At 46.9% G+C, this 12,595-nt stretch overlaps 1 protein-coding gene and 1 pseudogene across 2 annotated transcripts in view; one reads left to right on the forward strand and one right to left on the reverse strand.

The window, feature by feature from the left end:
- LOC311499420 (protein NLRC3-like) overlaps nucleotides 1-12,595 on the forward strand; it is a 235,836-nt pseudogene that overhangs the window by 75,267 nt on the left and 147,974 nt on the right. The window lies entirely within an intron of this gene.
- rrp36 (ribosomal RNA processing 36) lies at nucleotides 777-6,061 on the reverse strand. Its single transcript, XM_084560561.1, has 8 exons — nucleotides 5,984-6,061; nucleotides 4,486-4,861; nucleotides 4,241-4,373; nucleotides 3,055-3,121; nucleotides 2,871-2,975; nucleotides 2,007-2,084; nucleotides 1,375-1,492; nucleotides 777-1,226 (listed from the first exon to the last, which is right to left on the reverse strand). The coding sequence occupies exons 2-8, from the start codon at nucleotides 4,823-4,825 to the stop codon at nucleotides 1,087-1,089; spliced, it is 981 nt and encodes a 326-aa protein (XP_084416687.1). The 5' UTR covers nucleotides 4,826-4,861; nucleotides 5,984-6,061; the 3' UTR covers nucleotides 777-1,086.

Genomic DNA, 12,595 nt, shown 5'->3' on the forward strand with positions numbered 1-12,595 from the left:
GGGTCCAGAGAGGTACCGTATTAATAGCTGAGGTAGAAACAGCTGCAGCTCATCAGCTGATTTATAAAGCAGCGTTAGCGTCTGCTGTTAGATCAGCTCAGTCTGCTTCAGTATCTGCAGCTTTAGATTTAGTTTCCTCTGCAGTGACGTATCTGATCTGATCAGGTTTAATATATAAAGATTAGAACTGGTCTCTGGTTTTAACTTTAAGATCTAGAGCACAGGTGTCAAACTGATCCGTGAAAGGGCCGCTGTGGCTGCAGGTTTTCATTCCAACCATGCAGCAGCACACCTGACTTGGCTCAATCAATCAACTGAACTGCCTTCACGCAGTCACTTCAGGTGTCCTCTTGCTTGATTGGAACAAAAACTTGCCAGCCACACCCACTGCATGGGTGCTGCATGGTTGGAATGAAAACCTGCAGCCACAGTGGCCCTTTCACGGATCAGTTTGACACCCCTGATCTAGAGGCTGGAAACAGACGGAGACCTCTGTCCTGTAGCGCCCTCTGCTGTTCAGTTATTCACACTGCACCACTACAGTCTGGGGGGGGGGGGGCAGCAGAGTCACATCTGGACTGTACATCTGGACCATAGACCATAGACTCCACTTCCTCCCATAGCCAAACCATCACTAGTGTCCCAGGGATACGGGCGACGCCATCTTGGATCTGTTCTAACGTTAGACAGTGTAATTAGATTCTCTCCAGTCTGTGGTTGGAACTCAGTCTCAGTCTGTTTAACTCTCACTGATGATGCGTTCATGGACTCTGACGTCTTGTTACTACCGTTTATTAAAAACAGATAAAAACTCATTTACACTTTTTTCTTTACAGTGTTCACTTTGTCTGGGTTTGAGTTTAGGTCACAAAATTAAAAAAATATACAATAAACTAAACCAACCAGTGAGACATGAGCAAACACTTTAAAACAGCATTTAACCCCTGAATGTCCTGAGTGTCCACAGAGGACAGAGGAACGACCACAGAGAGACACCAGCTCCACCTGCAGGCTGAGGCGCTTCATTACAGCTGGACGTCCCGTCCCAGACTCGAGGAGGACGTGTTCTCCTCAGCAGGTTCTTCCTCAGACAGCTTTCTTGTACGGTAGCTTCCTGCGATCCTTCCCAGCGTTCCTCTTTCTCTTCTTGCTCAGGAAGTTCTCCAGTTTACCGCTCTTCTTCAGTTCCTGGTACTTGTCAGCCAACAGCAGCTTCTTCTTGTCAGCTGGAGGAAACAGAATAAAACCAAGAGACAACATTCAGCAAACACTGGTCTAGACAGAGAGACAGATGGACAGATGGACAGGTGGACAGGTGGACAGGTGGACAGGTTGAGGTTGAGGTCAGTCGTCCAGCGTTTGGTCTGAACTTACATTTCTTGAGGAAGAACGGCTGTGATCCCTGACCAGCTCTCTCTCTCTGCTCTCTCTTCAGCATCAGCTCTCTCTCTCTCTGCTGCTCTCGGTTCTTCTTCGCTCGCTCCTGGTTTTCCTGCAGAGTCACAGCCCACGTTAAAAACCTGACATTATACTGGGAATCAAACCGACAACCCACCGTTACTCCTCTGGTTCAGCCCAGGTCTAGTTCTACCTGGGCTCCTCTAGTCATGTGTGATAATGTCAGAGGTCGTCTCTGATCTTTATCTCAGTAAAAACTGGTTCAGTGGTTGGAGACGAATCCTGAACTTTATGAAGACAACACGTAAAGATGACTCAGAGTCTTCCTCTCATTATAAATGTCCCAACCCGTCCCCTGCATCAATGTCAAGAAAGTCAAGAGGGGTCCTGGGGAACGTCAGCAGAACCAGAGTCCACCAGACTTCACCTGAGAATCAACTGAAGAAGAACCAAAAGAAAAACCATGTCCTGAAGAGACATGAGGTCCACGTTGAACCGTGGGACTGAAAGGGTTCTGTTACCATGGTGACCGTGTCCCAGCCTCAAACTGCTCAGAAGACACAAAACATGAGGCATGAGATAAAGACGAGACTGAAACAGAGACTCACCATCCTCTTCAGGAGGAACTCCAGCTTCTCCTTCCTCTTGTTGTCCTTCTTCGTCCTCTTCAGCTGCTTCTGGATGATCTGGACATCAAAGGACAAGCGGTTCAGTCAGACTAAAGACTAAGGCTAGACCGGGGGGGGCGCGACTTGTTTTAGTTCAGGGGCCACATACAGGGGCCACATACAGGGGCCACATACAGCTCAGTCTGATCTCAACCAATAAAACAACAGCTCCAAATGTTTCCCTTTGTTTTAGAGAAAATAAAAACAAGAACAAAATGAAAACTAAATATTTTAGGAACGACCTGAAATTTAATAAAACGAATAAGTCACATCAGCTCTTGAGTTCTACTCTGACTAAAGCAGAGCGACCCCTGGTGGACACACTAGTTAATCTCTTCTATGCGATTTTCACACCATGTTCCCGTCCCCTGCTCTAGGTTCCTGTCCCCCTGCTCTAGGTTCCCGTCCCCTGCTGTAGGTTCCTCTCCCCTGCTCTAGGTTCCCGTCCCCTGCTGTAGGTTCCTCTCCCCTGCTCTAGGTTCCCGTCCCCTGCTCTAGGTTCCCGTCCCCTGCTCTAGGTTCCCGTCCCCTGCTGTAGGTTCCAGTCCCCTGCTGTAGGTTCCAGTGCCCTGCTGTAGGTTCCCGTCCCCCTGCTGTAGGTTCCAGTGCCCTGCTGTAGGTTCCCGTCCCCCTGCTCTAGGTTCCCGTCCCCCTGCTCTAGGTTCCCGTCCCCCTGCTGTAGGTCCCCGTCCCCTGCTGTAGGTTCCCGTCCCCTGCTGCAGGTTCCCGTCCCCTGCTGTAGGTCCCCGTCCCCTGCTCTAGGCTCCTGTCCCCTGCTGTAGGTCCCCGTCACCGCTGCCTCACCTCTTTTTCTCTGTGTTTGATGTCGTCTATAAACTTGTACGTCTTCTCAAAGATCTCTGGTTTGTATTCTCCAGACAGGTCATCAAATCGAGGATCTCTCAGCGTCTGGAACACAAAGCAGAATCACGTCGTCGTACGTTTGTCGCCACGGTTACAGCTCTGCAGCGTTTCTTTCTTCACTCACGGGTTTCTTGACGGGGACGACTTGACGGAGGAACGGCACCGGTTTCTTGGCTGAAACCTCCATCGGCCTGAAATCACAAACACACTCTGTGAAGCTGGAGACGGTAAAAGGACGGGACGGTCTCTGAGCAGGACCGTCCCTGAGCAGGACCGTTTCTGAGCAGGACGGTCTCTGAGCAGGACCGTCTCTGAGCAGGACGGTCTCTGAGCAGGACGGTCCCTGAGCAGGACGGTCCCTGAGCAGGACGGCCCCTGAGCAGGACCGTCTCTGAGCAGGACGGTCTCTGAGCAGGACGGTCTCTGAGCAGGACCGTCCCTGAGCAGGACCGTCCCTGAGCAGGACCGTCTCTGAGCAGGACGGTCTCTGAGCAGGACGGTCCCTGAGCAGGACGGCCCCTGAGCAGGACGGTCTCTGAGCAGGACCGTCTCTGAGCAGGACCGTCTCTGAGCAGGACCGTCTCTGAGCAGGACGGCCCCTGAGCAGGACCGTCTCTGAGCAGGACCGTCTCTGAGCAGGACGGTCTCTGAGCAGGACCGTCTCTGAGCAGGACCGTCCCTGAGCAGGACCGTCTCTGAGCAGGACGGCCCCTGAGCAGGACCGTCTCTGAGCAGGACCGTCTCTGAGCAGGACGGCCCCTGAGCAGGACCGTCTCTGAGCAGGACGGCCCCTGAGCAGGACGGCCTCTGAGCAGGACCGTCTCTGAGCAGGACGGTCTCTGAGCAGGACCGTCTCTGAGCAGGACGGTCTCTGAGCAGGACCGTCTCTGAGCAGGACGGTCTCTGAGCAGGACCGTCTCTGAGCAGGACCGTCTCTGAGCAGGACGGTCTCTGAGCAGGACCGTCTCTGAGCAGGACCGTCTCTGAGCAGGACGGTCTCTGAGCAGGATGGTCTCTGAGCAGGACCGTCTCTGAGCAGGACCGTCTCTGAGCAGGACCGTCTCTGAGCAGGACGGTCTCTGAGCAGGACCGTCTCTGAGCAGGACGGTCTCTGAGCAGGACCGTCTCTGAGCAGGACGGTCTCTGAGCAGGACCGTCTCTGAGCAGGACCGTCTCTGAGCAGGACGGTCTCTGAGCAGGACCGTCTCTGAGCAGGACCGTCTCTGAGCAGGACGGTCTCTGAGCAGGATGGTCTCTGAGCAGGACCGTCTCTGAGCAGGACCGTCTCTGAGCAGGACGACACTCTTCACCTGTTCTTGTTCAGTCGTTTCTTCTTGCTGGACTCTCGACTCTTGTTGCTGCCGTAGGCGAACTCGTTGTAAACTTTGGTTCCTACTTTGTTCTGCAGCTTCATGATGTCCTCAAAGGACATGTTGGACAGCTCTGAGACAGTTAGAGGACAATGCAACATCTTTCAGTAGAGTTATAAACCAGTGTCAGTGTTGAACCTTTTCACTGAGACATTTATTAATAATTAACAACCAGACTGTCTCACCTTTTTTGATGTCTTCTTTTGTCTGGATCTCACTGCTACCACCGGCTTCTTCTGGGTCTTCATCATCATCATCATCATCATCATCCTCCTCCTCCTCAGAGGCTTCCCTGTTTCCATCCTCTTCTTCATCTCCGTCTTCACCATCATCAGAGACTTCCTCATCCTCTCCACCTGATCCTTCCTCTTCTTCTTCCTCACCACCACCAGACTCTTCCTCTTCCTCCTCCTCCTCCTCCTCCTCCTCCCCTCCAGGATACTGCTCTCCCACGCCTCCTCTCTCAGTGATCAGGGCAAAGTTCTTCTCCACGTCGGAGTCTTCCTCATCGCTGCTGCTCGCCATGTTGGCTTTACCTCAGTCTCTGTGATGAAGGCAGATCTGCAAAATAACGACAGAGTTTAGGATTTATGATCGTTGTCAGATGAACGTGGAGGTGAGTTATATCAAACCTAACACCCTACATGCAGGCGTGCAGGTGGAGCAGTTTATATCCCAGACAGATATATTCAGAACAGACAGAGCAGGATGTTACATCATAATATTATTAAAGTAAGAAAAGAATTTTAATAAAAACTTAGTATTTTTGTTTGTGTCTGTTTAATCTCGTGCTTCATCCTCCAGTCCAGTTGGTGGCGGTGATGCACCTTTAAGATGGTTTGATGACCACAATTAAAAACCAACGAAGAAGAAGAATGATATTTTTATTTTACATTTCATAGTTTATGGTATTTTACATTACCTGACAACGAGTCAGATTCAACTAAACTGTTTATCTGAAGTTCATCTGCTCTTCGGCACGTTCATATTTTCTAATATACGATCAATTATCTGGAGCTAGTGAGCTAACAGCTAGTAGCATTATGCTAGCTGATGATCGGTGCAGGATTTAAATCAAACTTTATATTTCTGATTAAAGTTTAAACACATATCATATCTAGGGGTGTGGATGTATAGCTTGTAAATCTCCTCAGATATTTAACTTTTCACTTTGACACCGTTCTCACGTGGAGCACTGCGTTCTTAACCAAACTCCATACAAAAATAACACAATTTAGTAGAGTTCTGGCTTTTTGACAAGTATAAATACAGGATAAGGTTGGACAATAAATATTTTTGGTATCGATAAAATCTGTCCTTGGATTCGGTCCACACTGAGTGGAGACAATATCAGTGTGTCTTTGATAGTTTGCTCTCATAGTTTCACCAGCAGTATTTCAGGCATGTCAACAAGCTCCTGTTCGGGCAATGTTTTCTTTTCTTGTGGATAATTGATGCCGAATTATCAACTTAACGTCAGAAAAGGTAAATCACTAAAATGGTGGTTTTATTATCAATATCTCTTCGCTGAGAAACAAATTCATTTTAAACAGTTATATTTTCCTATTGAGTTTGGCCCGATGGTCTCCATAAAGCAGATATCCTGACCCTGTGAAGACGCCTAACTTAAAGCTGTGTTAGTTTACACTCTTTAGTAGTTTAGATAAAGAAGTTGTAACGTACCTGGGTGATTTTAAAGTCCTGTTTTTTTAGCTCGATCTTCCACGTGTCGGAAACAACTTGTCCCTCCACACAGTGCACTTCCGCTTTCAAAATAAAAGTATCACTTGCTTGTGCGACGGTTAAAGAAGATAAAGAAGAAAATCTAGAGATTATAGATTATAGATTATAGATTATAGATGGTAGATTAAAGATTAAATCGAAACACATTTTTGTCACGTTGGATTTGTTAAGATTTGTTTTTAATTGGAGCATTTTGTATTTTCTCAGACTCAGTTGAGTTCTATACTTATTTTCTTTGTTGTGTCCACATGAAGCCGTTCCCCTCAGTGTGACCGTGTCAACCACAGAACCAGTGGATAAACAAATAAACAAACATCTTTCTGGAGTCTACGGTGTAAACAGATGAATGTCCTCACAGCAGGAGGAAAACCAGCCGCAGAGACACAGGAGGAACGAGGAGGAGTTTGTTCTCGTTGCTAGGAGACGGAAGTGAAGAGCAGCATCAAGCTGGAGACAATGAACCGGAACATGCATAAAGTCTCCTTCAAAGTAAAATCCTGGAAGCCAAATTTATTTTTACTGGAACAATATAATTATGATAAAACTATGTTCTAGTTGATGGTTTTAACATATTTAGTCTTTTCCTTTTGTTTTCTGCTTCATTTCTCTTTTACAGCCTGTCAATGTATTTGGTATCGAAGTTTGGAATTAGTTCATTAGATAGATAGATAGATAGATAGATAGATAGATAGATGGATAGATAGATAGATAGATAGATAGATAGATGGATGGATAGATAGATGGATAGATAGATAGATAGATAGATAGATAGATAGATGGATGGATAGATAGATAGATAGATAGATAGATAGATAGATAGATAGATAGATGGATGGATAGATAGATGGATACCCTTGACCTTCCTTTATTGGTCCAATATTTCATTCACAATAAAATCACAGGTAAATGTAATACATATAATCATACACATCAACCCTACATGTATTCACTCACCCCTCCATTTTTTTTTTTTTTTTTTTTTTTTTTTTTTTTTTTTTTTTTTCTCAGAAAGTCAGAATGAGCAATTCATCCATTACACGACATAAAACATCTCCACCTCCCCAAATAGAAATAAATTTGTTCAAGTCTGACACCATCTTGTAATACGCAAACTCTATCTTCAGACGTGCAGCCACCAGACTTCTGAACATCAGTTCAGCGTCTACAGACCCTGTCTCCTTCATTTTATTTCTCCGGGTGAGCCAGATGCTCATCTTCGCTTGACCCAACAAAAAGTTCACCAGACAAATAGACCTTCGTTGTGCTACAGAGTATCTGGGACCAAAAATAAACAGTTCGTCTCCAAAAATGTGTCCCAAATCACCCACCCACCGCCCTAACAAAGAGAAGAGAGGAGCTAGTCTAGAACATCTGAGCCAGAGATGTTGTAACGTTTCCTCATCCTGACAAAAACTACACTGATTTCCTGTTCTACGGTCTATGTGTGCCACATGTCTGTTTGTGGCCACGGCCCCATGCACCACCCTCCACTGGAGATCCGCAATGCGTTTCTCTATGGGAGGTCTGTACAGGGACCTCCAGCTACCTCTGGGAGATGAACCTGGCGCCAACACATCAACCCACCTCGACTCTCGGACACCGGCCAACATCGCTCTGTTTAGAACCTTCACAGACACAGCATACAGGCTCTTCTTTGATGCTTCAGAGAAGTTCGGTAGTTCAGGTGTTCTGAAAGATAGCAGAGCCCCGTCCTCTTCCTCCTGCTCCTCCACTGCAGCACGAATGGACAACTTGGGAAATATGATCTGATGATCCTCTGCAGACTCTGCCCCTAGTGCTCTCCTTAAAGAACCTGGAAGTGTGTTCATGACCTCCTCCAGCAGTTTGTCCATGAAACGCAGAGACTTTATACCAGTATCTTGACACAGCCGAGCAGCAGTTTTCCATTGACCCGCTGACCTCAGTCCTGCCAGCTTCGTCAGCCCAGTTGTTGTAAATATCCTCTGAACACTGACAGAACTGAGACACCTGCTCTGTATGGCTGGGTTATAGAATAGAGGTTCTTCATCAACAGTCCCATACAACTGAGAGCAGTCTCTCCTCGTGTTTAAAACTGTTCTCCAGGTATGGAGAACCGACTGGTAAAACCTGGAAGTCTGTGATATGTCCACACCATCCAGATCCAGAAGAAACAAGTGCTTGTCATAAGCCAGGGTCTTTACTCTACGCAGCAACGACGATGCTGTTTCAGTCCAGGGTTGCTGCGTTCGATAGAGCAAACGCTGTGCGGTCTGAAGCCGAAATGCAGTTATGCGACTCTTGATGTCAATCAATCCCTGACCCCCCTCTGATACAGGCAGAAACAGCACAGCCGATCTAATCCAGTGATATCCATCCCAGCAGAAATCCACCAGTCTTTTCTGTATCTGTGTTATGAGATCGTCTGGAGGAACTACAACAGTGACACGATGCCAGAGCATAGACGCAACCAGATTGTTGGCAACCAAAGTCCTCCCCCTGTAGGACAACTGGGGCTGGACCCATTTCCATCTAGACAATCGGGCACTCATTTTCTCAACTAGACCCTCCCAGTTTCTTTTCTGAAAGTTCTCATTGCCTAGAAACACACCTAAGACCTTCATCCCTTCTGTGCTCCACTGCAGCCCAGCTGGTAAAGTTGGCTGCTCTTTATTGCTCCACTCTCCCAGTAGAAGTCCCTCACATTTTGACCAGTTGACCCTAGCAGAGGAAGCTTGTTCATATAATTTTAGTTTCTGTTCAAGAATCTGAATATCATTTTGTCCTTTTATAAAAACTGTGATGTCATCAGCATATGCTGACAAACTAACTGTATTTCTTGTGCTGTCTGCCAAGTTTAACCCTGACAGACTCTGCCTGAGCTTATGTAGGAGAGGCTCTATAGCTAGAGCATATAGCATCCCAGATAACGGACATCCCTGCCTGATTCCTCTCTGAACAGATACTGGTCTGCTAAGTCCACCCCCCACCTTTAACAGTACTGTGGCTCTTGAATACATCAACTCAATCCATGAAATAAAACTTTTTCCAAACCCAAATGTTTTAAGTGTTTTAAACAAATAATTATGATCAACTCGGTCGAAGGCCTTTTCCTGATCAAGAGAAAACAAACCCACATCTAGTTCCTGTAATTGTGATAAATCAACAATGTCTCTAAGTAAAAACAAATTATCCATTATTGTCCTTTCAGGGACACAGTATGTTTGGCTGGCATGTACAACCATGTGCAGACATTCTTTAAGTCTATTAGACAAACATTTTGCCAAGATTTTATAGTCTGTGCACAGAAGTGAAACGGGTCGCCAGTTCTGTAGGAGGCCCAAATCTCCTTTCTTTGGCAGCAAAGTCAGGACTGCCCTCGTACAGCTCGTTGGTAAGGTCCCAGAGTCCAAACATCCTTGAAAAACTTCCATAAAGTCTTCACCCAGTAACGTCCAGAATGTTTTGTAGAACTCTGTAGGAAGTCCATCAATACCAGGAGACCGACCACAGCTGAGCTGTTTCACTGCTGCAGACAGTTCATCAAGGGAAATGATGGACCCCAGTGAGGTTGCATATGCTTCCTCTAGCCGAGGCAGTCCCCCCAGTATCTCATCCACACAGTCAGAGTCACAAACATCAGCACTGAACAGGCTGCTGTAGAAGTCCGTGGCCAGCTTCCTCATCTCTGATGGCTCCGTGGTCACAGACCCATTCGAGTGCTTGAGATGTAACATCTGGTTATGTTTCTTGACCTTCCTTTCCAACTTAAAAAAGAAACGAGTAGGTGCATCTATGTCTCTGATAGACAGGATTCTAGATTTAATCAGAGCACCTTTTGCTCTTTCATGTAGAAAACTACTTAAAGCTGCCCTCCTTTTCTCCCGAGTTGCATTATTGTTATCTGAGCCATTAATTATGCCATCTTCCATTAAACTGATTTCTTTCTCCAACAGTTCAAAATGATCCCTTTCTGTTGCTCTTGTGTGTGATGTATACTGCTGACAAAATATTCTAATCTGAGTTTTCCCTACCTCCCACCATTGACCTAAATTTTTAAAACCTGGTTTTCTGCGTCTCCATTGATCCCAAAAATCAGAGAAAGACTGACAGAAGGTCTCGTCATTAATCAGTCTGATGTTAAAACGCCAATAAGGAGATCTTTGGGGATGCACCATTAAAGAAAAATGAACGGTAACTAAATGATGATCTGAAAAACCAACAGGTGATATGGTGGCTGCAGTTAACCTATTGCTGTATGTTTTATTAACATAGAACCTGTCCAGTCTGGCTGCACTAACCCTGCCCTCAGTGATTTTCACCCAAGAATACTGTCTGCTAGTTGGATGCAGTTTCCTCCAAACATCCACAAGATCGTTTTCCAGAATTACACTGGATAAAAGAGAGGCTGATGATGGATGAGGCTCTCCTGCATTCCTATCAACTGAATAGTTAATAGTGCAATTCCAGTCTCCTCCCACCACTACTACTGAACTGCTGCTGAACTGTTTTAATGTGTCATTGAGTTTATGAAGAAGGTCTATACGGTCGACAGCAGAGGTGTAAGCATATATGTTAACAAACACAAATGGTGTTTCTCTGATAGTTGCTTGTATGACTTGTATCCTGCCCTGCTCTACATCAGAAACTACAACATGTGATAAAACAATGTGCTGAGAAAACAGGACAGCTACACCTGCACTCAGATTAGAGCCGTGGCTCAGGAAACAAGATCCCCCCCACCATAAGCCCCAGTCTGTCTCATCTGCTTGAACAGTGTGTGTTTCCTGTAGGAATAACACATCTATCTTTTTTTGAGTTGCAACCTCAGATATTAAAGCCCTCTTATGTCTGTCCCTCCCTCCATTAATGTTCAGAGATCCTATTTTTAGGTCCTGCATAGAGATGTTAGAAAGAGGAAACATACAAGCTGAAGCCATCAGAGAGCAGTAAAAAAGAAAAGAAGCCACCCTGTGATGGTGCATTGTCTTTCTATTTCTTGGCTTTTTTAACAGTTTTTCCTCTCTGTATTTTTCTCAGGATGGCGAGATGTTTATCAAGACGGTACCTTTTCTTTTCATCCAGGAGGTCATGGCTAACCCGTCTCTTTAACATACTGACAGATTGAATGAATTTGTTTGTGTCCCCAAAGTAATCGCTCACTTTAACTGATTTGTTAAATGTTTCATCCAGAAACCCATTTATTTCCTCTAAAGAGTAGAGATCAGCCTTTTTGTTTGAAACATCACTGATGGATGCTGTGTCTGACTCAGACTCATATTCCCTGTCCTCTCCTTCACATGAAATCTGACTACAGACTTCACCCTGTCCTGTAACACTGGTGGAAGCTCTGTCCTCAGCGGTTTCTACTGACATTGACTCACTGAAGTTCTCTATAGTCACAGAAGGCTGCTGCTTCTCCAGCTGACTCGGTTCTTTTCTGTCATCCGCACCACTAGTTACCTCTGCTACAATACTACAACCCGCTACCGCAGCCTCCTCACCGGGCGTCGGGTCCGCGGCGCCTGGCGTCGGGTCCGCAGCACCGGGCGCAGGGCCCGCAGCGCTACGCGCAGGGCCCGCAGCACCGGGCGCAGGGCCCGCAGCGCTACGCGCAGGGCCCGCAGCACCTGGCGCAGGGCCCGCAGCACCTGGCGCAGGGCCCGCAGCGCCGGGCTCGGGTCTCTCCGCAGCCCCGGGAGCAGCAGAGCCACCAGCTTCGTCCACTAAGTGAGGGTCTGTCTGCTGTTTATGCGGACATGCGGCTCGAATGTGTCCCACGTCTCCACACTCAAAACATTTCATGTGTCCCGAGCTGGCGTACACCATATATGACCCGTCTCCGTGTTTAACTCTAAATGACACATCCAGAGTCTGTGCAGGTGATTCTAAGAACATGAAAACCTGCCGCCTCAGAGACTGAACATGCTTCAGTTTGGGATCCTTACATCCCAGACTGACTGTTCTGAATCCGCTTGCCAGTTTCCCAAACCTGCGGAGCTCGTTTTCCAACAGCATGTTCGGTATAAACGGCGGAACACCGGATACGGTGATCCGCGTGGATGGCACTGACAGCGGGGAGACCTGCACGAATAAATCCCTGATCACCACACCGCTCTCAATCAGCTGATGGACACGAGGCTCGTCTTTCAAAAAGACCACGACCGCCTTGTTCATGCGGGAAGCATAAGACAACTTATCATGGCCTACCTGCTCACCGACAGCCAACAACACCTCCTCCACAGTTACAGAGCCATCCGGCGGGACTATCCGCACTCCCTGCCTGATAGACGGAGGAGGCGTCTCGGAGGACGCCATACCTCCCGGAAAACACCTGACGAACCTACAGATCACTCTGCTGAACAAACCTTAGTGAAAGAATCAAATAAATCTTACCTGATTAAATGCATGTAGGACAGAAACCACAGAAAAACCAAGCAGACCAGGAGAAAAGAAAAAAACACCAGTTCAAAACGCCGCGCCACTCTCACATCCACCACCACCCTCACTCACCGGAAACGGAAAGAGATAGATGGATAGATAGATAGATAGATAGATAGATGGATGGATAGA

This window comes from Chelon labrosus (genome assembly GCF_963514085.1).
Source record: "Chelon labrosus genome assembly, chromosome: 2".
Lineage (NCBI taxonomy): Eukaryota > Metazoa > Chordata > Actinopteri > Mugiliformes > Mugilidae > Chelon > Chelon labrosus.

Bases quoted from the DNA above. Each gene is read 5' to 3' on its own strand.
- rrp36 (XM_084560561.1), bottom strand. From the start codon at position 4,825: ATGGCGAGCAGCAGCGATGAGGAAGACTCCGACGTGGAGAAGAACTTT. The intron at 2,085-2,870 runs GTGAGGCAGCGG...TTTGATGTCCAG, and splicing joins TCAAACACAGAGAAAAAGAG to ATCATCCAGAAGCAGCTGAA. The intron at 1,227-1,374 runs GTAAGTTCAGAC...TGTTTCCTCCAG, and splicing joins GCCGTTCTTCCTCAAGAAAT to CTGACAAGAAGAAGCTGCTG.